This window comes from Zasmidium cellare, assembly GCF_010093935.1.
Source record: "Zasmidium cellare ATCC 36951 unplaced genomic scaffold M409scaffold_4, whole genome shotgun sequence".
NCBI classification, from domain to species: domain Eukaryota; kingdom Fungi; phylum Ascomycota; class Dothideomycetes; order Mycosphaerellales; family Mycosphaerellaceae; genus Zasmidium; species Zasmidium cellare.
Genome location: NW_022986948.1, coordinates 219,494 through 243,321, shown reverse-complemented (window position 1 = coordinate 243,321; position 23,828 = coordinate 219,494). Strand labels below are relative to the sequence as shown.

The 23,828-nt window shown below is 52.1% G+C and overlaps 12 protein-coding genes across 12 annotated transcripts; 7 read left to right on the top strand and 5 right to left on the bottom strand.

Annotated features, from left to right (window-relative positions):
- Window positions 1–34: 34 nt before the first annotated feature.
- Window positions 35–2,470, bottom strand: M409DRAFT_63308 (uncharacterized protein; the record flags this gene model as incomplete). The annotated part of the gene is made up of 1 exon (XM_033815535.1): window positions 35–2,470. One exon carries the CDS (start codon window positions 2,468–2,470, stop codon window positions 35–37), a length of 2,436 nt encoding a protein of 811 aa, XP_033672582.1.
- A 450-nt stretch (window positions 2,471–2,920) lies between these two features.
- On the top strand, window positions 2,921–4,945 carry M409DRAFT_63307 (uncharacterized protein; the record flags this gene model as incomplete). The annotated part of the gene is made up of 3 exons (XM_033815534.1): window positions 2,921–3,496; window positions 3,552–4,005; window positions 4,056–4,945. The coding sequence occupies 3 exons, from the start codon at window positions 2,921–2,923 to the stop codon at window positions 4,943–4,945; spliced, it is 1,920 nt and encodes a 639-aa protein (XP_033672581.1).
- Window positions 4,946–5,272: 327 nt separating this feature from the next.
- Window positions 5,273–6,985, top strand: M409DRAFT_63306 (uncharacterized protein; the record flags this gene model as incomplete). Its single annotated transcript, XM_033815533.1, has 2 exons — window positions 5,273–6,007; window positions 6,239–6,985. The coding sequence occupies 2 exons, from the start codon at window positions 5,273–5,275 to the stop codon at window positions 6,983–6,985; spliced, it is 1,482 nt and encodes a 493-aa protein (XP_033672580.1).
- Window positions 6,986–9,016: 2,031 nt separating this feature from the next.
- M409DRAFT_63305 (uncharacterized protein) lies at window positions 9,017–11,490 on the top strand (the record flags this gene model as incomplete). Its single annotated transcript, XM_033815532.1, has 3 exons — window positions 9,017–10,861; window positions 10,912–11,146; window positions 11,210–11,490. 3 exons carry the CDS (start codon window positions 9,017–9,019, stop codon window positions 11,488–11,490), a joined length of 2,361 nt encoding a protein of 786 aa, XP_033672579.1.
- Window positions 11,491–12,081: 591 nt separating this feature from the next.
- Window positions 12,082–13,182, top strand: M409DRAFT_50350 (uncharacterized protein; the record flags this gene model as incomplete). Its single annotated transcript, XM_033811513.1, has 3 exons — window positions 12,082–12,529; window positions 12,579–12,775; window positions 12,826–13,182. The coding sequence occupies 3 exons, from the start codon at window positions 12,082–12,084 to the stop codon at window positions 13,180–13,182; spliced, it is 1,002 nt and encodes a 333-aa protein (XP_033672578.1).
- Window positions 13,183–13,208: 26 nt separating this feature from the next.
- Window positions 13,209–13,855, bottom strand: M409DRAFT_17925 (uncharacterized protein; the record flags this gene model as incomplete). Its single annotated transcript, XM_033804278.1, has 2 exons — window positions 13,209–13,672; window positions 13,735–13,855. The coding sequence occupies 2 exons, from the start codon at window positions 13,853–13,855 to the stop codon at window positions 13,209–13,211; spliced, it is 585 nt and encodes a 194-aa protein (XP_033672577.1).
- Window positions 13,856–14,086: 231 nt separating this feature from the next.
- Window positions 14,087–15,981, bottom strand: M409DRAFT_35683 (uncharacterized protein; the record flags this gene model as incomplete). The annotated part of the gene is made up of 3 exons (XM_033810429.1): window positions 14,087–15,145; window positions 15,204–15,680; window positions 15,739–15,981. The coding sequence occupies 3 exons, from the start codon at window positions 15,979–15,981 to the stop codon at window positions 14,087–14,089; spliced, it is 1,779 nt and encodes a 592-aa protein (XP_033672576.1).
- Window positions 15,982–17,005: 1,024 nt separating this feature from the next.
- Window positions 17,006–17,572, top strand: M409DRAFT_50348 (uncharacterized protein; the record flags this gene model as incomplete). The annotated part of the gene is made up of 1 exon (XM_033811512.1): window positions 17,006–17,572. One exon carries the CDS (start codon window positions 17,006–17,008, stop codon window positions 17,570–17,572), a length of 567 nt encoding a protein of 188 aa, XP_033672575.1.
- A 501-nt stretch (window positions 17,573–18,073) lies between these two features.
- M409DRAFT_17922 (uncharacterized protein) lies at window positions 18,074–19,360 on the bottom strand (the record flags this gene model as incomplete). The annotated part of the gene is made up of 2 exons (XM_033804277.1): window positions 18,074–19,256; window positions 19,302–19,360. 2 exons carry the CDS (start codon window positions 19,358–19,360, stop codon window positions 18,074–18,076), a joined length of 1,242 nt encoding a protein of 413 aa, XP_033672574.1.
- An 874-nt stretch (window positions 19,361–20,234) lies between these two features.
- On the bottom strand, window positions 20,235–21,098 carry M409DRAFT_17921 (uncharacterized protein; the record flags this gene model as incomplete). The annotated part of the gene is made up of 2 exons (XM_033804276.1): window positions 20,235–20,647; window positions 20,702–21,098. The coding sequence occupies 2 exons, from the start codon at window positions 21,096–21,098 to the stop codon at window positions 20,235–20,237; spliced, it is 810 nt and encodes a 269-aa protein (XP_033672573.1).
- A 686-nt stretch (window positions 21,099–21,784) lies between these two features.
- On the top strand, window positions 21,785–22,546 carry M409DRAFT_17920 (uncharacterized protein; the record flags this gene model as incomplete). The annotated part of the gene is made up of 4 exons (XM_033804275.1): window positions 21,785–21,940; window positions 22,000–22,065; window positions 22,135–22,371; window positions 22,421–22,546. The coding sequence occupies 4 exons, from the start codon at window positions 21,785–21,787 to the stop codon at window positions 22,544–22,546; spliced, it is 585 nt and encodes a 194-aa protein (XP_033672572.1).
- Window positions 22,547–22,881: 335 nt separating this feature from the next.
- M409DRAFT_17919 (uncharacterized protein) lies at window positions 22,882–23,781 on the top strand (the record flags this gene model as incomplete). The annotated part of the gene is made up of 3 exons (XM_033804274.1): window positions 22,882–22,939; window positions 22,989–23,269; window positions 23,323–23,781. 3 exons carry the CDS (start codon window positions 22,882–22,884, stop codon window positions 23,779–23,781), a joined length of 798 nt encoding a protein of 265 aa, XP_033672571.1.
- Between the last annotated feature and the right edge of the window lie 47 nt (window positions 23,782–23,828).

The following is a 23,828-nucleotide window of genomic DNA, read 5'->3' as shown; positions in this document are numbered from 1 at the left end:
GATGTAAATCATCATACAAGACCATCACCAATGTTCAAGTATAGTCCCCCCTCATCTCATTCAGCACAGCCCTCTGCCTCTGTACGCTCATCCTCTCAAACCGATCCACAATCATCGTGAAGGTCCCTCTGCCACCTGTCAGACTCCTCAAATGCTTAAGATACCCCACCATCTCCTTTAGCGGAACCCGCGCCACAATCTGCCGCATCCCATTGCCCACACTCGCTATGTCGGACGTTACGTGCCCGCCAGCGAAGGGGTCTGCAGGAGCGTATATTTTGGAGACGTCGATTTCGTTTGACGATGAGGGCTCTTGATTGTCCTCTGAACCCAGAGAGACAACGCTGCCGCCGCGGGCAGAGGAGATGTCGTGGACGACTGAACCGATGCTTTCTTCATCGACGCTGATAGTGACCATCATAACAGGCTCCATTAGGACGCTGTCACTAGCGCTTGCGCTCTGTTTCAATGCTTTTTGGACCGCTAATCGCGCTGCTGATGATATTGCTGCTGGTGTGGTGTTGGGGAATATGTGTTGAGCCGGGTCGAATGTGATTTGCAATTGAGTGGAGTGAACGGGATAACTGTGTGTCGGACCTCTTGCGAGGGCCGCAGAGACGCCGTTCTGAAGGGCCTGGAGGATGATCTGTATGGGAAGGTGTTCTGGTAGTCCGGGTTCATCTGGATCGATGGATGATCCATCTCCGTGCAGTGTCGGGAAAGACACGCTCAGCACGTTCTTGTCATGCAGCTCCATCGAGTGTGCATTACTGCCCACGTCCTCCTCTAAAAGTGGCTCGGCAGCCACTGAGCAGGCAGCCTTGGAGCTCTTACCTCCCACCTCTCGGTCAAAGACTTCCGTAACCTCAGGACTCGAGGCAGTGATTGCTTCTCTGTATCCAATTTCGATATTGCCAATCCTGGCTTTGGCTTTGAGATCATTAACCAGACGGTCCCTGGCAATCTCGAGATGCAATTCGCCCATTCCAGCAAGGTGGGTCTGTCCACTTTCCTCGTCCAAAGACACGTAGAGACTCGGATCCTCTCGAAGAAGCAAGGCCAGTGATCCTTTGATATGCTTTTCCTCTGATAGACTGTTCGGCTCGACACTGACGAAGAAGACTGGAGGCGGTACATTGATGGGTCGTAGTTGGAGACTGCCAATGGGTAGCGGAGGCCCAGTCTTGGGATTCGCCCCTTGATACGATATCAAAGTGTCTCCAGTCCTGGCAAATCTCAGTCCTGGTATCACTCCAATATGTCCAGCTTGGATGGAGTCGATATCGACTGCCTCGTTGGCATACATTTTCATCAGTCTCTGAGCGCGCTCCATATTCTGCAGATTCGTGTTCCAGAGCGCCGCGTTACGGTTGACCGTGCCAGAGTATACTCGTACATACACGAGGACTCCTCTTTTGGCATCCGCAACCACTTTGAAGGCCAAAGCACATGCTTCCAGTTTTTGCAGCGCCGTTGTTGCTTGATTTTTGCTGAGAGCTCTACCTGATACTTTTGTCTGCGTGGTAGCCTCGTCCACGAGCTTGCCGGAGAGGAAGACGCTCAAGCCGCCTTTCGTACCAGAGCCGAGGCTCACCTCAGGATCAGGTCGTTCTTCAGGGGAAGGGAGGAGATCAACGATCGCATCTAACAAAGGTTGGACTCCAACATTGCGGAAACTTGCTCCAGCATAGATAGGAGCCACTTGTTGTGGGGTTTGCAACACACATCTTCTCAGCGATTCAGTGACATCTCCTGCACTGATAGCAAGATGATCTTCGTCTGCGTCGAGATATTTCTCGACCATCTCATCGTCGTGTTCGGATAAGCGTTCGATGAGCGCAACTCGAGCCGTCTTCAATTCTTCAGCCAGCTTTGCGTCTTCGCCTTGCAGCTTGCTCAAATCAAATGCTTGGATTTCCTTGCCATCGCCACCTTCAACATATCTCAAGCCTCTCAGCCCGACAACATCGCCAACGCCTTGTAGTCGGCCGTCTGCACTCCACCACGGAATGCCGCAGACTGCTGGCCAGGCACCAAGCCTAGCGCCGACTTCCTTAACAGTACGCCCAAATGCAGCGCCATCACGATCCAGCTTGTTCACAAAGACAATCCTAGGAATGGCGTATGCCGCGGCTTGTGCCCACACCTTTTCCGTCTGAGCTTCAACACCGGCAACGCCATCCAGAATGCACACAGCGCCGTCAAGCACTCTCAAAGATCGAAGGACTTCAAATGTAAAATCCGCATGTCCGGGTGTGTCGATCAAGTTGATGTTGTGGGGGATGTGTGACCTTGGCGTCCCTGGAGCGAATGGATGCTGCTTGTTTCCTGGCGATGGCGGCCATGAGAATGAAATGGCTGCAGACTGGATTGTGATGCCTCTGGCTCGCTCGGCAGGAAGGAAGTCAGTCACTGTACTGCCTTCATCGACGTCTCCTAATCTTCGAGTAAAGTTGGCATAGTAGAGCATGCGCTCTGTTGTTGTAGTTTTGCCTGCATCAATGTGGGCTATGATTCCGATGTTTCTCGTCCGTTTGACATCTTGAGCCGCGGTATCTTTAATCGACTGAGATCGATTTGCGGATGTGGTAGTGAAAGTCCTGCTGATTCGAGCCCAGGCAGTGGCACGTGGGAATTGCCGTTTACACAGGCATTGAAACACCATCCCACAACTCCGTGACGCCGTGAAATGCTGGGACTGAACGAAATGATTGATATTTTGATGGAAATGAAAGCTGTTGATAGGTCTCCTGGTTGATATTCATCTGGCCCCCGAACCCGACGCTAGTGAGAAACGAGGGCTCGGCTCGAGCCAGCCGACTGATGATGCAGTTTGCAGCAGCAGCACCTACCTGGCAGCAGCTTGGCCAAGGCTTCCTCGCATACCCGATATCCACCATGCCATTCCGCTCAGCCCGCGATGAGTGACGCCGTCGCCGGCCCCAGCAGCAGCACGAACAATTCCCACACCGGCAAAGCAAAGGTCCCCAACCTGCCCCAGAACCTGCGCTTCCAACGTCGCCAGTCCGAGCGCGCCTTCTACGAGGGTGCCTATCGCGAGGGAACCCCAACCATGGAGTATCCAAGTGGGACCTCGCCCTGGGCCTCCTCGCCAGAAGCCAGCCGCACCAGCATTGGAGGCGACATACCGCGAGAGGACCTGCCGGCTCCAGCGGTGCAAGTGCCTGGCGTCGAAGGAGAGCAGGCAGCTCACGCCAATGGAGCTTACCAGCAGCCACATGAAGGTGGATGGACGCCAGAGCAGTCGCAGGGTCAATGGCAGCAGCAGCACGCGCAGAACCCAGATCAGCAACAGCAGCGTGGACCCGGCGAGGAGAATAGGAGGCCTGCGTCGGCGAGATACCACAATGTCCCGCAGCAGCAACAACAGCAGCAGCAGCAGAGACAGCATATGCCTCAGTACAAGCTACAAGCTAAGATCACTGGATTGGAACGACCAGCGAAGAAGGACCCTATTCTGAAGTTTGACGTTCATGTATGTGATGGCACAGTAGAGACGTTTCACGCCCACAATACTAACAGTCGGTCAGACCAACCTCCCCAAATTCAGGACTACCCAATTCCGCGACATCCGCCGTACACACTCTGAATTCCAAAAGTTCGCTTCTCACCTCCAAGCATCTAACCCCGAAGCCCTCGTACCTGCAGTCCCGCCTGCGTCGACCAGCGCTGGTATTGGCACCGATGAAGATGAAGCTCGGACGAAGTCTAATATGCAGCGGTGGCTGAACGTGGTCTGCTCCAATGACGTTCTAATGAGGGACGAAGAGATGGTCTTCTTTGTGGAGAGCGACTTTGGATACAGCCCTGTCGTCAGAAAGAGGCAGCCTGCAACCGGTGTGAGGAGGAAAGTGCTCAAGCAATTCGCGCCGCCGCCAGATGACACACCTGAGCTTTTGGAGAGTCGACCGGTGGTCAAAGCGTTCTATTTGGGTTCAATGGACAGTCAGCAGAAGATCGACAAGGTTGTCAAGAACAGGAGATGTGAGTGAACTGAGCGAATGGGTAAGGGTAGGATGCTAACAGATCCGCAGCATTGGGTGTCGCAGAGTCTGATCTTGGTACGAAGGTTGCAGCTCTGTCAACGCAAGAAGCGCATGCCGGCCTCGCCAACGCCTATCGCAAGCTTGGCAAGGTTGTACAGAACACTGGCGACTTCCACGCAGCGCAGGGCACAGCAGAAGCAACGACTTTATCCGATCCTCTTGCATATCACAGCAGCGACGCAAATATCGTCAAGGAGACCCTCACCAACCGGCATATCTTACTTCGCGAACTCATCCAAGCACAGCAGTCCACTCGAAGCAAGCTGGCGGCAGCTGATAGACTCAAAGCAAGCTCGAGCGTCAAACGAGACAAGGTCGACGAAGCAATCTCAGCACTCGATGAAGCCAGAAGTCATGAGTCGTATTTGCAGCAGAAGACCCAAAGAGTTACGCAGAATCTGTTGATCGAGAAACGTAAATGGTTCGCCAGGACCGCGGGCGATTTAAGATCTGGTATTCGAGAATATGTCATCCGAGAGATCGAAGCTGAGAGACGCACGCTCGCTACCCTGGAACAAGTGCGCCCAGATGTTCGCAACATCGACGCGTCTGGTGGTCTGAGTAGACTTGGCCGCGAAGCTCATCCTGTTGTTCGACGCTCTAGCATGGCATCGAGCCAAGGCCCCAAGGGTGATGCGTGGTCAGGCGTTCCAAGACGACCAGATGGCTTGAACCGAAGCATCAGCGGCAGTTACGTGCCAGGTGTACCAGGTGCCGTGCCCGAAGAAGGCGAGGAAGAGGAGACGACTGAAGGTGGTACCGGTAGGAAGCGAGCTACGAGCAGCGCGAGCAGTCTCGGGAAGTTGCCTGAGGATGATGATGACGACAGGGTAGATGCACGAAACGCGGCGAGCAGACTGGCCCAGACTACGTTTTAGAAGAGCTGGATGGGTCACTGATATGGAGCGTATAACCAATGTAGATGCGAGAGTCAGTCGAATGGTATGATGTTGCAACAGAGTTCGCATTTGCTTACACTTGCCCGGAAATGTCTATGTATGCGGGAACGAAAGTTTAAAGTAAGAATTCCAGTCAGCACTCTGGTTGATGGATGTGTGCTGACGCAATGCCAGAACCGTACAGCAACACGCTATGGCAATCATGTCTTTTGACTGATGACCTGTTAAAAGTGCGTACTGTATCTACTTTCAAAAGCTCGTGTCGTCCACAGAACCCGTCATCCAAACCTGAAGGCAGCGCAGATGATGTGGCTCACGTACATCAGCTTCGCCGCTGCGGCGACCATCGCAGCTAGTATCATCTACAACCTTTTCTTACACCCTCTTGCCGGCATACCAGGTCCTCTATTAGCTCGTATTACACCCCTCTGGATTTTCTGCCAGTGCAAGAACAATCGTCGCCCAAACCTCGATCTTCAACTCCACCAGCAATATGGCAGCGTCGTGCGTATCTCGCCGAATGAAGTCATCTTCTCGAACCCGGCGTACTTCAAAACCGTCTATGGCGCAGGCAGTTCACGCGCCTGGGGTCGGAGTCCCTTCCTCACCGTGCACAACCAATTCGCCCGCGACTACGACCGCCTGAACATGCTCCTCGAAAGCGACATGGACAAACTCCGTTTCCAACGCCGCGTCTTCGGCCCGGTGTACTCCACAGCCAACGCCCGAAAACACGAAGAGCTCATCGACAACAACGACCGTCGGTTCGCCGCTCGACTGCAAAGTCTTGCTGGCCAAGTCATGGATTTCTACGTCGAGCTCGAGTACCTCGGCGTGGATATCTACTGTGAGATGACGTTTGGGGAGGCGTTTGGAGCGGTGGAACGCGGCGATGACGGGGGACAGATGGAGTCGATGGCGAAACGGTGGAGTTGGATTGGGTATATTGGGTTTATTCCTTGGTTGTGTGCGTTGCAGCATGAGTTGATGAAGAGGAATGTGCCCTTTTCGCAGTTTAGGTGTCCGTTCCCGGTGCATGCGGTATGTCTACATCTGCTCATTTCTGAAATCTAACATTGTAGTATTGTGATTGATGCTGACGATACTGCGCAGTGGGCGGGAAAGAAGATGGCTCAATACGACGTCTCTATAGCATCTCAGTCTGACGAAAAGGCATCCCACTGCGACGTAGCGAAGACCATCTCGACGGAGAAGTTTTTGCCATCAAATGCACACACGGTGCACGATACGTCGGGTACCACCGCACCTCAGGTCCCCACGATTGAAGACACCATCACCCCTTGCATCCTCGACGATCTTCAAATCGTAAGCAAGACCAAGTCTGGCGTTGGACGATCATGGGCTACAGATATGGCCATGACCAACATCGGTGCCGGCATCGACACGACCTCGTGGACTCTAGCTGCTGTCGTCGCCACAGTCGGTTCTAACCCCTCAGCATACGAAAAGCTCCAGACTGAGCTCGAAGATGCCGTCAAATCTGGCTTGATCAAGAAAAACACCCCAGTGCCCTACGACGCCACTCTATCTCTCCCTTATCTACAGGCATGCGTGAACGAAGCTATGCGCCTCTACCCCAACGTCGCCGTCTCCCTAGCCCGAATTGTCCCGCAAGAAGGAATCGTCCTCGACGGGTACTACATCCCACCGAAGTACATTGTGGGCATGAACTCCAAACAACTCGGCCTCAGCGAGGAAGTCTTTGGCGCCGACACCTCGTCCTTCATACCCGAGCGTTGGTTAGAAGCTAGCAAAGAACAGCTGGGCGAGATGGAGAGTCGGAATCTAGGGTTTGGAGGCCCGAGTAGGAAGTGTCCAGGGAAGAATGTGGCTTGGGTGGCTATGGCTAAAATACTAGCGGGGTTGTATTTGAATTTCGAGGTTGAGGTGTTGAACAAGCTTGGTGGTGAGGAGGGGCCGGGTGGGAGGAGGTGGATTGAGTTGGGGAGTTTTCCGACGAAGTGGGAGGGGATGGAGGTGAGGGTGCAGCCTCGATAGGGGGATAGTTGGTTGGTTTGATATGGAGGTCTGGATGGGATGGATATATCTTAGGTCGTGACATTGACCAAAGCACTCGGAAAATCCAGAGCGAAGTCTGCCAATCTAGTCATGTTCACATGTACATCATTCGAGATCACTACAGGAGACCATGGGGAAGAAAACGAGACGTTCAATGGCATCACCCTCGCTCGTACCTGCAGGAGAACGACCTCCTTTAAAGCCCCAGAGTGGTCGCACGGCGATCGAATCCTTTCTCGAGCGCCCAGTCGGCACTGAACAGCAGGAGACAATGAGCACTCGTGAGCGCAAATCTTTACCTTGCCATCCACACTCGGCTGCACGCAACTTTTAAACAGATCATCGAAATATGTAGACAGTTGAAAGGGGGGGGTTTTTTTTTCACCTTTAGTGGTGATCAAATTTGACCAACGCCTTATTGAATCTAGAAGCTGACTTGTCACATTCGGCCACAGGTAATTGAGAAGCCATCCAAAGATTCGGCGTACTTCAGTGGCGTGTAGGGAACGGGCACCCCCCAGTCACCCCTAGGGGTGGTCAGACTGTTTTACCTACTTTTAATATCTTTGCGCGTGTCTTATACATTCGGCCACAGATGCGTGAAAACAAGCGATCCCGTCCGCTCTCGCATATTTAAGCACGTAATCGCCTGATTAGTACTACGGTGGGTGACCCCGTGGGAATACCGGGTGCTGAATGTTTTGCTTTTTGCAATGTGCGTGGCTGAAATCCGGTAAGTGAATGAACTAGCGCTTGGCGTCTTGGCTTTTTGGTCTCGGGCTGATTTCGTGTCGAGAAATACAGATTGAAAACCGTTAGTATGTCATGGAGGATACATCTCTCTCGAACTCATTCAAAGTGTTTTTGGGGTGTTCTTGAGCACTTCGGCTGCCGCTAGATCTGAGCTCCGGAGGCTTCGAAGGAGATGAATGCCAAACAATACGATTACTTCTGCGATCAGCGCAGGGATGCTCGAATTGGAACTACATCGCCCGTTGTGAGAGCGTACAGCGGTACTTGATGATTCTGATACCTTGACAATGGCTTGTAGCGTAGAGATTTGCCGTCATCGAGCGTAGCTGGACACTCGTTGAGGGACGCTGTACTTCTCTTTGCCGTCCATGTCGCACATGAGTCCATTTGAGAATTTGGTACAAGGCCACCGTAATGCTGCTTTCTCCTGTTGTGGTCCATTTTGGAGTTGGATCTCATTACGAGGGCATTGGCCGGAGCGGAGAATTGTATCGCCGGATGAGTGAATGTTCGATGATGCGACCAATCGGGTGCTCCCGCTGTGCCCACTCCAAAAACGCCGACTTCTCGACCCCTTTCCTTCCTCTTAGCACACTCACATATCACGCGCCAATACGAAATGGTACAGCATCATCGTGGAGTACATCCAGCTTACCAGCAGCAGATGCAGCAATGTTCCGTCCTGCCAATTCTCTGGCAAGTGTAGCAGCAGCAAGCCAGCAACTTTCTCTTGCCAGCGCTTAGATAGCACGATTCTCTATGAATAGTCGAAGTCATGAGAACTGCACATCATGTGCATGGCAAGCGTCGGCCCCCCGGATTGCCCCTAGCACAATGGACAGCAAGCGTTTGACGCTCAAGAGATGCACCTGGGAGTTCAGTCTGCTACATCGCCTACGCCGGAATGCGCAGACCTGCGGCACAGGAGCGGCTACGCTTGGTGAGGCGCACCCTCGTGGCCGAATAGCACCATTTGCTGTACATCAGCACAAGGTACTGATTCAATTCCTGTTTCAAATCACAACACTGGATCCTGAAGGCCAATGAATGTGATCGATGCCAATCTCTCGACAGAAGCAGGGTTTGTGAGCCTTCTACATACGTTGCTATTCTTGTCTTGAGTTGGGTATAAGTAACCTAAGATATCTGCGACAATTATTGAGTCCATTCAAAAACAGCGTCGGTCACATCAGTACTACCAACAACAGAACCTTGAGCAATCAACTTCACCTTCTTCAGACACCTAACGAACTGAGCATGCCTACCGACGCCCTCGAACAACTGCAATCACCAGCACAAATCGAACTCCTGGACGCTGTTGACCGGCTCCGATTGGAAGGGTGTGGTGATGGCGAGCTCGATCTCCCCCAGCTCATCGTTTGCGGCGATCAGTCATCTGGCAAGAGTTCTGTTCTGGAAGCCATTTCGCGCGTGAGCTTCCCAGCATCCGACACCTTCTGCACACGCTTTGCTTCTGAGTTGATTCTCCGCAAAGCATCTACTACCGACTTTTCAATCACCTTGATCCCTGCATCAGACCGGCCCGAGGATGAGAAGAGATACATCTCCTCTTACACTGCACCGGCAGAGCTGATGGCCATCGAAGACTTTCCTAAAGTGGTCAAGCTTGCTGGAGAGCACATAGACAGACTGCGGCGGCACGAGAGAAGCAGAAGTGCATTCCTCACGGACAAGCTCGTGGCTCGAATTCGCGGTCCTCATCTTCCTCCTTTGACGTTGGTCGATCTTCCGGGATTGATACACACATCGGGTGACACACAGACATCACAAGACATTGCGGTGGTACGAAAGATACTGAACGACTACATGAGCGACAAGAGCAGTATCATCCTTGCTGTGCTCGCAGCAGATAACAATAAAGCGAATCAAGAAGTCCTACAGCTCGCGAAAAATCACGATCAGATTGGCGAACGAACTTTGGGTATTATCACCAAGCCAGATAAAGTCGACGCGGGTTCAAACAACGAGATTGAGTGGATCAAACGCACTCAGGGCAACGCCTCTTCGCCCCGCCTAGGCTGGCATGTGCTGAAGAACAGATCATTCGAGCACAGAGACGCTACATCCGATCAACGAGATGCCCATGAAACCAAATTCTTCGAAAGTTGCAACTGGTCTGCAGTGCCCAAGGATTGTCGTGGCATTGCATCTTTGAGAACACGCCTCAGCGTGGTGCTCCTCCGCAAGATCCGTGAGTGTCTGCCAGGCATATCGAGAGGCATCGACGATGGTATTCGGTCGGGCAAAATGGTCTTGGAGAAGCTTGGTCAACCACGAACAACGACATCTGAACAACAGAAGTACTTAACCGAGATCAGCTTTAAGCTGATGGAGCTTGTCAAAGGCAGCCTCCAAGGACACTATGGCGGCACGTTCTATGCTGGAGACGATGCAGATGCCATTGCGTCTCGAAAAATCCGATCCAGGCTGCAGGACACTCTTGACAACTTCATGACTTGTATGGGCGCCCGTGGACACCTATTTCTCATCAGAGAGGACAAGGCTGTAGGGCAAAAGTCCAAAGACAGTGCTCCGATTGATCTCTCGGTGACTGCAAATCTCGGAGCTGGAGAGACAGAACCAATCGAGGTATCTCGAAGCGGCTTCCTCCGCAGCACAACAACATACATGAAGCAGAACAGAGGCTGTGATTTGCCGGGGGTTTTGAGCTCAGAAGTCGTGACGCATCTTTTCCACCTTCAATCTTGCCCATGGGAGGCTCTTTCCAACGAGTGCGTCGATCGTTGTTGGACGCAAGTCGGAGACTTTTTTCGCCAAGCTCTGGAACATGTTGCATCGCTGCACACAGCAAACGCCATAATGAACGAGTTCGCAGCCGATCGTCTGGAGTCGATCCGTGATGATCTCTTCAAGAAACTGGGAGAGCTCCTCAAGCCGTACAGGAAAGGCCATTTAATTACTCTGAACAGAGCACAACTCCTAGACATATGTCAACGAAAGTCTCTCGAGTCCGAGCCGAGGGACGACAAGAAAGACAGCAGCGCCTGGTCCAGAGATGAATCCAGTAACGATTTTGCGGCAGCATCACAGGCATTGAACTGCATGCAGGCCTATTACCATGTATGTTTGATCAGATGATTTCTCTTTATGCAGCTCGACTAACCAAACAGATCGCCGGCCTTACTTTCATGGAAACAGTAGCCACTCTTGCCATTGAGAATTGCTTAGTCGATGGCCTGCTGGATCTCTTCACTCCGATGACTGTGCCGGACTTGGGCATCGAAGTCTTGCAGGCCCTTACTGCGGAGCCCACGAGCGTTGCCATTGAGCGACGAAGGAACCAGGAAAAGCTCAAGGTGCTGCGCGACGTAAGCTGTATCATCCGCAAACATTCTGGTCGTGATGGTAAGTCAATTGTTGGGTTGATATCTCTCACAATCGCACTATGTCCAGGCTAATCAATACTAGTATCAACGGACTTTCAATCGGCCCATAGCCCAGAATCTGTTCCTTCGCGCCAAAAATCACAAGCCGATGGCCAAGAGAGAGCAAACACCGTCCATGTCGATATCAAGTGCGAATCAACGCCTGAACCCAAGCCTTTTGCCTTTGCATCGACCGTCATAACGCCTCCACCAACTCCACCGAATGAGCCCGCTAAAGATGGGTGGCGACGTAGATCGTCGCGCAAAAGTCCATCGCCACTATCGCGAGGGAGCTCAAAATCGTCCGCAGCTGCTGGTAAGTGAATCCACATTCGGTCTGTCTTGTCATGTCTTAGTGAAGACATGCCTCTCTAGTTTCATCTCGATCTCAGACATCTTCTTCCGCATACTGACATTGAATAGAGCGCCAGGCTTCTGTAAGCGCCGACGAAGAAGAGGTCTGACAACATCTCTTCTTTCTTGGAGAGGAGCCCGCAAAGTGCCGTCTTCACCCCAGCAGCATGGCCTATTGACAGGCAGGTTCCGGTATGTAGAATAGAGAGCGATCATGTATCGATGTACTTTCCCCGCCTTGGTTCGACCAGGGCTATGTCGCTTACTGTACAGACAAACTTCAAGTTCAAACAAGAAAGATGAGTCGAGCGACAGGGTAGTTTCCGCGTTGTTCTCGCAAGGAATCCATGGTCGCTCACACCACTTCGAAGGATCTGCCCGTATCGAAGTACTGCTTATGAGGAGCAGAGACCGCAGTCTTCTTTGACTCAGGATCGGTTCATCACTCCCGCTACAGCAACCATCCACAAATACGGCTCTGCCTTAGCGACTCGCATTAGACCCTTGTGAGGTCCACTTTCCGCCAGGATTCCACAGCCACAGGTCGAATACAAGACAAAAATGGGCGAAGCAGCAGAGTCTTCCAAATTCTACGGCGCCATCCGTTTCATCGAGCCAGATCTCTCGGTGCCAGCTGAGGAGAGAGCCATCTACGCAGGGCCAGCTGCCAAACTTGCCAAAGATGAAAGCGTGGAGCTCCATGATTTCCGAACATCCACAGACGTGGCCAAGGGTCTCGCCGGTCTCGATGTTCAAGGCTTCACCTACATGAACCATGAATTCTCACTAGGTCGAGACGAGATTCTAGAGGGAACGAATGCAGAAGATATCTATGCCAAAGAAGTCATCGACATGATGCTCAAGTTCACTGGAGCGTCACGAGCGGTCATCCACAACATGACTTTCCGGCGAAAGCTGGCGGTGGCACAAGAGGACTTGTACCACATTCGACGCCGAGGTGACAGGAGCGATACTGAAATTGCAAAGTTGCCGAAAGATCGGGTGCAAGGTAAGGCTGCCTTCGCGAGGCTACACGACTAAAGCTGATACCATACGAGTGACTGGTAGGGGTGGCGACACCAACGAGCCTGCCCGTCATGCACACTGCGATCAGATCCTCGAGTCTTTCCGGGACACCATTCGCATCTGCAGGAAGGACATCACCGAAGCTGCTAAGCCTGCAATTGAAGCGGAAGACATGAGAGCAAGAGGTGCAATTGTCAAAGTCCCGAGATACGCTTCTTACAGCGTCTGGGTAAGCCAGTCTTCCTCTTCAAACGTTTCGACGTACTAATGGCTCTGCAGCGACCTCTGAAAACAGTCAAGCGAGATCCCATTGCCGTGCTCGACTACAGAAGCATCGCCAAGTCCGAGCTGGCCATCACCGACTTTCGTGTGCCCAGTGCAATCACTGAGAACGGCGAATACGTCGTCAAGGCGTGGCTGCACACTCCTCCCAAGAATCCCGGGGCTTTGAAGTGGTACTTCATGTCAGAGCAGAAGCCCGACGAAGTTTGCGTTATCAAGTTCTGCGACTCCGCTTCTGCAGACGATGACAACATTGCAGCGGGCTGTATTCACGCTTCTCCGGCTATCGCTGGCGTTGAGAATGAGGACGTCCGGGAGAGCGTTGAGACAAGGGTGTACTGCTTCTGGGATTGAATGATGAGAGGTCGCCACTATAAGTATTATTCTGTGTATTCGACAACAATCTCCCCTTCACCGCAAGGATGCTCAAAACCATCGACGTACATTCTGAAGAGATCTTCAGAAATCTCGAGAGCACAATTGGCGTCTACCCCTTTCTTTCTTCGCTCACCAATCCTCCTCCAAAGTATCGATTCGTCCACTTTGAGGTGAACCAAGACCCATCTCGCATTAGACTTTTCGATAAGGGCTTTGAAGTCGTCGCGGTCTTCCTTTGCGTAGAATGCACGGTCGAGCACGATGTCGACCTGACGACCAGCGAGAAGGCGTTGGAGTGTCACCTGGAACTCATCAACGGCTTCTTCTGAATACGCCTCGTGTTGACTTGGGTCATAGTCGATGTTGTAGATGCCATGTCGAGAGGCAATGATCTCGTCGATGGAGAGCCGCTGAAAATTCGGATGAGTCCTCAACACTTCTTTTGAAAGCGTTGTCTTTCCAGCTCCTGTTTGTGTTGTTAGAGAAGAGACATCAAAAGACTTGCATATCTTGAACGCGGTGTCATACCGGCTATCCCACATGTCATTAACACGACTGGTCGTTCATCGTCCTCTGACCTCGAAAGATAAGGCGAGAGCCGACTGACGACTGCTTGCGGATCATTGTGTTGTATTACCGTGGTTGCCATTCTGTTCAATAGTAAACTTCATGATGTGGAGGCGACTCCACCTGTTGTTGATGAGTTGCGTGATTGATGGACAGAACAGATGAGTCATCTGACCTTGAGTGACACATAGGTAAGAAGCAACGTGATGAGGCAGACTGGTAAAGAGGAGTTCCCGATTCTATGTCCAACTATCGTTCCAAACCATAAGATCCAGTAGGCGCTGCGACCAGATTCTCGACTTTGCGATTCCCCCTAAACAACGACACCAGATACCTGCTGATCAAGTGTCCGCACATTGACATCCTCCCACAGCATAGGCATTGCCAAGGTTATAACATTGAGGCAGGACGATGCGATCAGCATCAACTTCTGCGTATCGCCATAAGCTTGGTTGATTCCAGTCCTTGTCGGCGAACCGACGGGATAGCCCGACTGAACAGTGATATCAGCATAGATGCTCGCCAATGCCGACTGTGCATCGGCGGGAAGGTACTTTGCAAGCTTCGCTGGGAATATTCCTGTCCACATTGCTGCAGCGATTGTCGAACCAATGGAGCCACCAATGAGAGCGACCATGCCTTCCGTCGCAAGCAGCGCTGGAATGTCCTTGCGTTTCGACACGGCTTGAACCGTCATCTGCTCGCACATGACCAAGGTCGCGCCGCCGAGGGCAATGAAGACCTGGCAAAGCACAATCAACCCCACGGGGCTATTTGGCTGCCGGAATGGAATCATCAAGGCATTGCCCAGTAGAGTCAGGGGGGCACCAAACAAGACTGCGTGCCACTTGATCCTTCCCCAGTACCTGAACATGATTCCCACAATGACTGCCCAAAATGTGCTTCCAATGGTGTAGATGTTTGTGATGTAAGTCGCATCTTGAACAGAGAGATCGAAGACCACAATCAGGAATGAGTAAAAATAGTTGTCCCAGATGTACCAGGCGGTGTAAAGAGATCCCACCATGGCGAAAGTGAAGAACACTGTCCGGTTCTTCAGCAGCGACCAGGGAACAAAGGTAACGGGAGCGAGATACTTCTCATAGAGAGCAAAGCAGACGATCAGTAGTGCCCCAAACACGATGAGACAGATGATCAACGGCGAGCGCCACTGTTCTGCCTGATACGAGTAAATGCTGAACGGTAGCAGGAAGAGCGCGAGTCCGGCGGAGAGTAAGATGAGACCGATGACATCGAATTCGCGGGCGTAGTAGATGAAGGATTCCTTCCACGTTCGGTTTCCCTTTCGTTGTGAGATCATGCCAGCCTTCTTAGCCTGGATATGATAGTACCAGAAAAGACCGAAGAGTGGCTAAAGAGACGTTATCAGTGAGTCAATCGATAGGTTTTGTTCGTAATTATGCACTCACAGCACAGAATATAGGGTACAGGATCGCCCAGATCCCAAAGCCCCATCGAAAGCCAATTCCACCTGGAGCGATGATGTGTTGGGCGGCCGGTCCATATGCCCACATCGTAGCAAGGTATGGGGTTGCCGAGAGGGCGAACATGAGGGCACGGTTCCTCAGAGTGGACGTGTCCACAATGAAGATGTTCATGACAAAGCTGATCATGTTGTAACCGCACGTGTAGAAGACTTGTGCTGCAGCGTACGTCTTCACATCGTTGCAAGCCGCCATGAGGATGAGGCCGAGCGTCACGAAGCCAATTCCAAGACCAAAGCATTGTGTGCGCCCCCAAATGTCAATCAGCTTAGCGAATGGCAGCTTGATGATCCCGCCGATCAAGGAGGATACGATCGTAGTAGTCGCAGTCAAGGAGTGGTATTGAAAGGTGCTCGTGACGTACGGCGTTAGGGTCGATACAATACCGCTGGAGAAGGCGTGCTAACGAGAGGTTAGACCTGTCAGACTGAGTTCAAGACCTTTATAGCGAGTGACTTACCATGAAATTGATGACCCAGATCAGGATGTAGGCTGCGACCAAATGCTTCCAACTCCAAAGCTTCGTGATGGCATCTGCTTCTCTTATCCCACCCTGTAGATGTTCGCTTTCGTTGTCCGATGGAACTTGCAGAGTCGTTTCATGAGCAGCATTCTTTTCGTCAACTGTGACCTGGCCGAGGGAGGGTGTTGGTGTGACCTCAGAGGCCCGCGGCAGGGAATTGAAGCGAGATATTATGCCCATATCTCCAGACAATCACAACTTTAGACTGGGCGCAGAAGATGCAGGCGCCTGGCCTCGCGAGGATTGAGCGTCCTTATGTACATCTTCCCATTGTCGCACCCGCTCGCGGTGGTAAGGAAACCGCTGGGGTGACGATCCTTCCACCACCACACCATTGGAAAAATGTGAGTGCTAACTGCATCGACAGCAATGTCCGTCCTCTCGTCCAGTCGACAGCAGTGCTACGCGAGCACTATCGAGGGCCAGAAAAATCTGATAATCTAATCAGATCATCATGCCACCACCGACCCACGAAGGCGTCCAATAGTTCGCTGGATCAACTGCCGATATTCCGCCAACAGGCAAAGACGAAGGCTTGGCATTGAACTGGTGTGCGGATCCCCTGCTCCGATGGCGGCCAGATGTTGCATTGAACGACAGTCTTTCAGTGACCTAGAATTCGAAGTCGCCATGACAAGATCCAGCTCTCGAGGGGCAATCGATCGCTCTAAGCGCTGATGGAAAGCTGGCGTGAACACCGTTGCCAAGTTTTGATTTTCTTGTGAGATCTGGGAGGCATTCTTGTCGTATGGAACACCGCCAAATGAGCGGGAGTCGCCCACTTCAGCCGGATAGCAACATAGGGAGTACGAAGGTGACCAATTGACCAGATGACAGGCGCAAGAGAGCACGAGTGCAACTCGTCTGTTGTGATTAGGAGAGAGATGAAGCGGCAGGCGTTGAATGCCAAATGCACTGTCTGCTTCCACGTGACCTTCCTTCTATTGCCACGCGCCAGATCCTTCGAAGGATGCCATCATCACTCACCAACACACCCAAAACGCTCAGCATCGAAATGCTAGAGCTTACAGTGACGAATAGCTGCGACACAACATGCGATTCCCTGACTGTCAACATTCATACTTGGGACGCAAGGATCGACCCAGCTTGAAGAATATCACATATACCACGTAGAGGCCTTGACCGGGTGGCTGGAACGTGCCTTGAGCTGGACCTCGAAGCACGCGACAACTGTCTCTTCAGCATGGATTCCGCTGACGACATCAATATTGCGGCACGGATAGACCAGTCCGATGAGGAGAGCCTGAATAGCCACCCATCTAAGTCGTCCACTGCTCAAGGTGATGCATCAAGCAAGTCCGAGTACACCAGCGCATCGAGTCCGGAAGCTTACCCGGAAGAGCAACGAGACGTCGAACGATGGTCAACTCAGATCATAGACGCCCTGGCCGCTTGCGACTTCGACAACCCGATCATGCAGCGCCTTGTCCCGGAATTCAAGTCCGACCGCGAGACCGTCGAAGGCGTGGAGTATCAGCCCAAGTCGAAAGCCGAATACTTTGCAAAGCATCGGAACTGGGCTAAGAACGTTCCGACTCGCACAATGACCGTGCTTCATGTCGTTTCTGACTATCATGAGGATAAGGGGAGAGCTGAGGTCTGGGTGTGGCTTAACATCACCGGTTGGGGCTCTGCCCGGATGTGTGCTGAGAGTGTCAGCTGTTTCAAGTGGCAGCGCAGTCAAGGCATATGGTGGTGTCACCAACATACGGGGTTGAGAGGCACACCTCCTATTCAGGCATCTTACTAGAGCAAGAAGAAACGCTTGGATCTGAACTGCCATGGCCAGAGTGAATTCACTTATGAGAGAAGCGACCGGACGGGACCAAAACGAACATGCAACTCTCCGTAGCTCTGAGTCAACGGAGCACAAAGTAGACAGTATGCGGCCCGACGGTGCTTTGAGATGCTTGGTAGCAACCAGAGAGTACCATCGTGATTGCCACGACAATGCCTTAAATTTGCGGCAACACAGACTTGTGCTGGCGAAAAGAGGGGACAGCGAGGCCAGGCTTCAGAGGAAGACATGCCGATGAATTTTCACAGGAGCAGGTTATGCTACTACCATTGAAGCATCGGTGGAGCTAGCCTTGAGATCATTGCAGTACGAGCGCTTGAAGTCTAGAAACTTTGGCATGGTTTGGTGTTCTATCTACTATGAGATGACGCACTTCATTCGTCTTCAGGCGCTTCACATCACCGGCAAGCTTCCTAGAGGGTGTCACAATAGCCTTGTGTTTTCCAACAAGCTTCAGAGCTTTGCATATCGACTCAAAATCTCTTCATTGACCTTGTAGTGGTCAATCTCGGGCTGACTCTTCCTCTCATCCATTTTCTGAAGCCAGCCTTCTCTAATCTTCTTCGACCAACTTGCCGCAGCTCTCGCGAGATCCGTAGGCTTCTCGAAGGGGATGTGATGGTGGGCACCGGCGATCGAGACTTCAGTAACCTGACCACTCGCAAGACCTCCTCCACCGCCGTGTCCTGTGCCCATGACACCCGCAGTCCACTTTCGATTGGCTGCGCGTTTCTCTCCAAACAGCTCGGACTCCGCACCCCACGCTAGAAGCACTGGTGGGTAGAGGTGTGGTATTGAGTTCCACGTAACTGGTGCTTCAGGACGTCCAAAGCCGGGGATTGGGTTGACATGCTCATCTGGAATATCATCTCCTGGGTTCGCAGGGAAGTTGGCGAGCTTTGGTCTTGGGTGCACCCATATCGACTCTGTGATAGATTTTGGCGTAGCTAGAGTGACGCTTGTCCCGGGTTCTATCTTCCCTAAGCTCCTTCGAGACTTGTCGTTCAGAGAGCTGACGTCCACAAGATCGTGTTGGACTACCTTGTCGACCACCCTTGGATCGTATGATTTGTAGAGGGGGGCCTTGGCGAATGCCTTGCGTGCCTCATCTCGCGATGCCCAAGTAACTCGACGTTTTGCAACAAGCACAGAAGGATAGAACTTGTTGGGAGTAGGCCACTTTATACCTTTCTTGGGCCCATATGCAGGTTCCGTAAGAATGAGACCGGTGAAAAGCCGCGGATGCCAGGTGGAAAGAACTGTCAGGAGTGCGCCGCCCAATGAATGACCGATGCCAATGATAGGAGGGGGCATAAGGTCTTGCAAGTGGTTCATGGTGTGCAGGATGTCGCGAGGGATGTCTAACCAGCTAGGCTCATCTCCGATGGTGTCTCGATTGAGCCAAAATGATTCTCCATATGTGGCGGGATCAATGGCCCAAATGTTTCGGATGCCTGGAAACTGCTGCAGTAAATCGTCGAACAAGGGCTCGAAGGTCTCCTTTGAATTATCAATGCCACCCGCCATAATGAAGGTCACATCACCGCGGATGGACTGGAGATTCGCTTTCGGTGTGTACTGTTTTACGGCGAGTTGCAACTTCGAAGTTTCTTCATCGCGAGTCCCTCGCTCGAAGCTGTTTCAAGTCAGTCACGAAAATTCATCCTGGGCTTCTACTTACCCTCTAATGTGAGAGGCGGGGATGTTATGGGTCGTAATGGTCCACAGCTCTCGGGACATGCTGCTCGATCTGGCGGTCCGGGACGTAATGCTGTTGCAGTGTAAGGGTGTTGCACCAGATCAGTTCAACCCGATATTGGATAACGCATAAAATGTGAAATCGGGGGAAAGCCTTCTTCCGTGACAGTATCACAGTCAAGTTCGGCCCTCGCTGGGAGTATTCCTTTGATAGCATTGTGACGTGCAGGTCGGATAGACCCTGAGTCTTCGAGTCGCGCCAAGGAGTCGCGACCACGTCCACAATAGGCTTGATGTGCATCGGGAGAGTGCTCAACTCAGCTTCGGATTGTTCAACGTAAGCAGGCAGAATCCCACGCAGGCTTCCTAACAAACATTGCCATGGCTTTGACAAGGCTAGATCGCGCATCAGACAGTGCATACATAGCGTTGCTAAGTAGTGTGCACATCCAGGTCAGTAAGTGTTACAAGGGATCAGTATCCCTACGCGAAAATCTCAGCAGCAAATAGTGTTTTCATGCAAACACCCGAGACTTACGATCCGCAAAGGCTGCACATTGGGGTGATGCTCCTCCGTACTCGTATAAAAGGTGCATGTGGAGTGGATGGCGGAAGAGTGAAGAGAAGAAGAGCGTGTCCTGAAATTCGCTCCCACAAGTACATCCGCTAGCGTTCCGCAGCTTCCGCAACAAGCGCTACCAGCCCCTTTTCCTCACTCCGCTCGCACCTTCGCTACAAAGTCAACGCTCAACATAACCACACTTCAAGTCAATCGTCAATCCTCTCCAGTCATCTTACATGCTCACTCACACAATGCCAGGCAGGATCTCTTGCAACGAGGCTACAAGAACACCAGATGAAGGCATACTTGCAGAATGAGACGCAACATTCCTCTCAATGATACTGCCACCAAGTCTCAACTGCTCCGAAGCAGGCGCGAGGCTCTTCCCATCACTCCGCTGAGAGCGCCCATCCGATCATGCGACATACCAGCTGTAACTGCAGGACCACCGATCAGACGGGCCTTCCAGGTGGCTTTGATACGACGTATCGAGTTTCGCGGCTCTATGATCGCTCGCAGACCGCGATTGATCAGTGCGACTGGAAGATCCTCGAGCGCGCGAGACTTGCCGGCAATCTTGTCCACGTTCCGGCGGATCATCTTGTTCGCACCGTTGAAGAATTTGTAAAACCTGTACCCGAGCGAAAGCAGATGGAGCTCGTTGATGCGCGCTTGCAAGATGTTTTTGCTCAGTTCGATGACGAATGATTGGCAGTTGTTGATGAAAGCATCGTATCTGGGGAATGCTTTCTCGATGATGTGTTTGCCTTTGGCCGGTCAGCATTTCATTCCATTTTACCCTCACATTTGTCTTGACACACCGATTTGCTCGATCTGGTCATACGTAACACCGATCTCTTTGGCCTCTTCCTTCATGGCTTGAAACCGTATTGACGAGATCTCCCAGTCTGTCGTTCTGAGCTCGGCAGCCTTCGTGAACGGTACTTTGTGCAGATCGAAGCATTTTGATCCGACTTGAAGGGCCCAGTGCATTGCGGGCTCGAACGCCTTGCCGGTCATCTCGTAAATCTTGCGGTGAAGAGGTGACCGGAAACCTTCGTTGTCTTTGTTCTTGGCGAATCGGAATTCCAAACGGACTGGTCGTGCCGTCGTGCTCGGACTGAGCGCTTTGAGCGCTTCGATACGTGGGCAAATTGGTCCTGAGGTTGGATGCCCAACTGTTTCTGACGAGCAAGGACAATCGTCTGTGGAGGCCATGGTGGTGAGCTTGGAGGCGAGGCATCATGACTGTGGGCGTCTCTTTAAATGAGTGACTTTTCTGTCCTGCTGCGGACTGTTCGCAGCCTGATAAGGTGAGCCAAGCTGGAGGCCGTTGCCCCCACGAGCATTGAACGGAAAGCCACACGTACGGAAGGCCACGTTTGAGGCTGAAAAGCCCTAAATCATGGCATGAGGCACGAATGTGCCTGTCAAAGCCAACATGATCTATCCCATGAAGGCGATGTATGCTGACGTCTCATGTGAATTATGGAGGCTCAGCTTTCGCGCTAATGCTGCTGAGCGTTGGTGAATGTTACACAAGGTACGTCATCCACTAAACATGTCAGTGCTGTTCTGTTCTCTCACTTAGGGTTTGTCTGTCGTCGTTCAGGGCTCAGAAACCCTACAACTCACCTTCAGACAGGACTTGGGCGAATTGAGAACGATCTTTCGTGCCTGCCATGGCCACTTTGGCATGCTCGGATAGCTTCGCGCGTCCCGAACCAGCCTCAGCTAGGGCAGATGGCTGAAGTGTCCGCAGAGCCTCCTTAGGATCACTTGACACCCATAATCTTGCTGTGGCTTAGGGTGGAAAGAGATAAGCTGAAGAATATAGCACATTGGATGTCGCCTTACCAATGCCTGACCTTACTTCGAAAAGTACAACCCAGCAACAACACAGAATGTCTCGAATACTAGCTTTGCCCTTCCAGGCTTGGGCCAGCACGTCCTCCATGATGCGGAGTGTCGTGGAGGCTTCGAATGCGGACGACACTGCCAGGCGAGGGGACAAATGGCGAACGCAGAAGCAAGAAGAGCTGGGGTATGTCGGCATCACAGTAAGCTAGACGAAGACTCATCGCTTTAAAAGTTTTGCATGCTAACACTTCGATCCTAGAGTGCCCTCATAGCAGGAACTGTCTCAGCATCTTTCTCTTGGAGCAATGTCGAACGAGCACCTACAGTGACCTTAGCGTGCTGGTACTCAGCCTTGCTCATGATTCTGATTGGCATAACGACAGCAACGCAATAGCACAACACGCTTCAGAAGATTGCTTTCCTGGGAAATGGTCCCTCGAGGCTTCGGCAACTTCTCCAGCGAGTTATCAGCAAGTCGGAATCACCCTCTGCGGACCCTATTCAGCATTTCATTTGGCAGACGCCCATCATGCTCTTGAATATTGGTATCTTTCTGTACGTCGTCGGGCTCCTAGGGTTGGTATTCAGTCAACCTCTCATTGGTGATTCTGGAAGTCAGAGTGGAGTTGCAGTACGTCCAGTTGGAAAGCTAGATCGCGAACAATGCTAACGTGGCCCAGGTCAAAGTCGTCTTCGCAGTAGCTGCTGCTTTCACAATAGGCTGCTACCTCGTTGCTTGGCTTGGTGTATCCCGTAAACTACAGTCATTCGAGACAGAGGTACAACCAACCAACGGTAGAGTCTGATCAGAATCTGGATTCTTTTCTGAGGTCAATTTCCTTGGCTACAATGGAATTCCTCCGAAAGCTGCGATGAACGACAAATTAGTCGTCGTCTTCCGTGCCAACGACTCTACGAAACATTTTGTCGACATCAGTATGTAAGCCACGACCGAAGTAGGAAGGCACCTGTTACCGTTTTCGGGAGTCACTAGTATGGTTTGAGATTCTCGTACCACTAGTCTTTCGTTAAAAGGGCTTCTTATAGACTAGCTGGCCTGAACAGGCACATACATAGAAGGTTCAGCCGCGGACATGTTCATGTCAATTCCTTGCGATCCGGAGAAAACAAACACACCGCCATGACGATTCCTCATTTACGTCCCAAGCCAGGCTGCCAGATTAAAGTCATCGGCGCAGGTCAGTAGTCCGCAAAATTGGATACCTGTCAATTGCTTACTTTGGCCAGGTCTACCACGAACAGGAACGAACTCGTTTTGCGCCGCAGTTGGAATCTTGCTGGAAGGACCTACGTATCATGCAGGCGCGCAGTATGGCGGAGCTGGCTGTCCGAGTGAGGAGCACATCCTCACCATGATCGATGCAGCAAGATGTGTCGACAAGCCGCCTGCCCAAAAGCAAAAGTCCCTGGCGAGGCTATACAACATCCTCGACGGATATGTCGCCACCAACGACCCACCACTGACTCTCCTCGTGCCCGAGTTGATGCAGATGTATCCAGATGCAAAGGTACTTGCGAAGCAGTCTCAATCCGAAGCGTCAGCTAAAAACAAAACGTGTAGGTCATCTGCACCGTCCGCGAACGAGACTCCTGGGTCAAGAGCTTCCTCATGATCGTCAAGACCGCCCAGCCCACCCTGGCAGGTTTCATTTTCTTCTGGGTGCCTTCAATGCGATATCTACCTCGACTCTCAAAGGCACTGACGCACATCTTCTACGAGCGCTTTGGGGTCGTGGTGAGGGACACCGAAACGGCCATAACGGTCTATGACGGACATCATGCGTGGCTGCAGGAGATTGTGCCCAAGGAGAAATTGGTCTACTACAATGTCAAGGACGGGTGGGAGCCTCTGTGTAGGGCGTTGGATGTGCCTGTCCCGGATGTGCCGTTTCCGCGGCTGAACGATTCGAAGGATTTGGAGGATCATTTCAAGAAGGTGGCCATGACGGGGCTCATGCGGTGGGCGATGGTGTTGGCGGGGATTGTTGGGGTGGGGAGTGTCTTGTATATGTTAATGTGAGTAATAGCAAGCATGTGGATTGTGGTGATATCTCAATATCCCGGCAG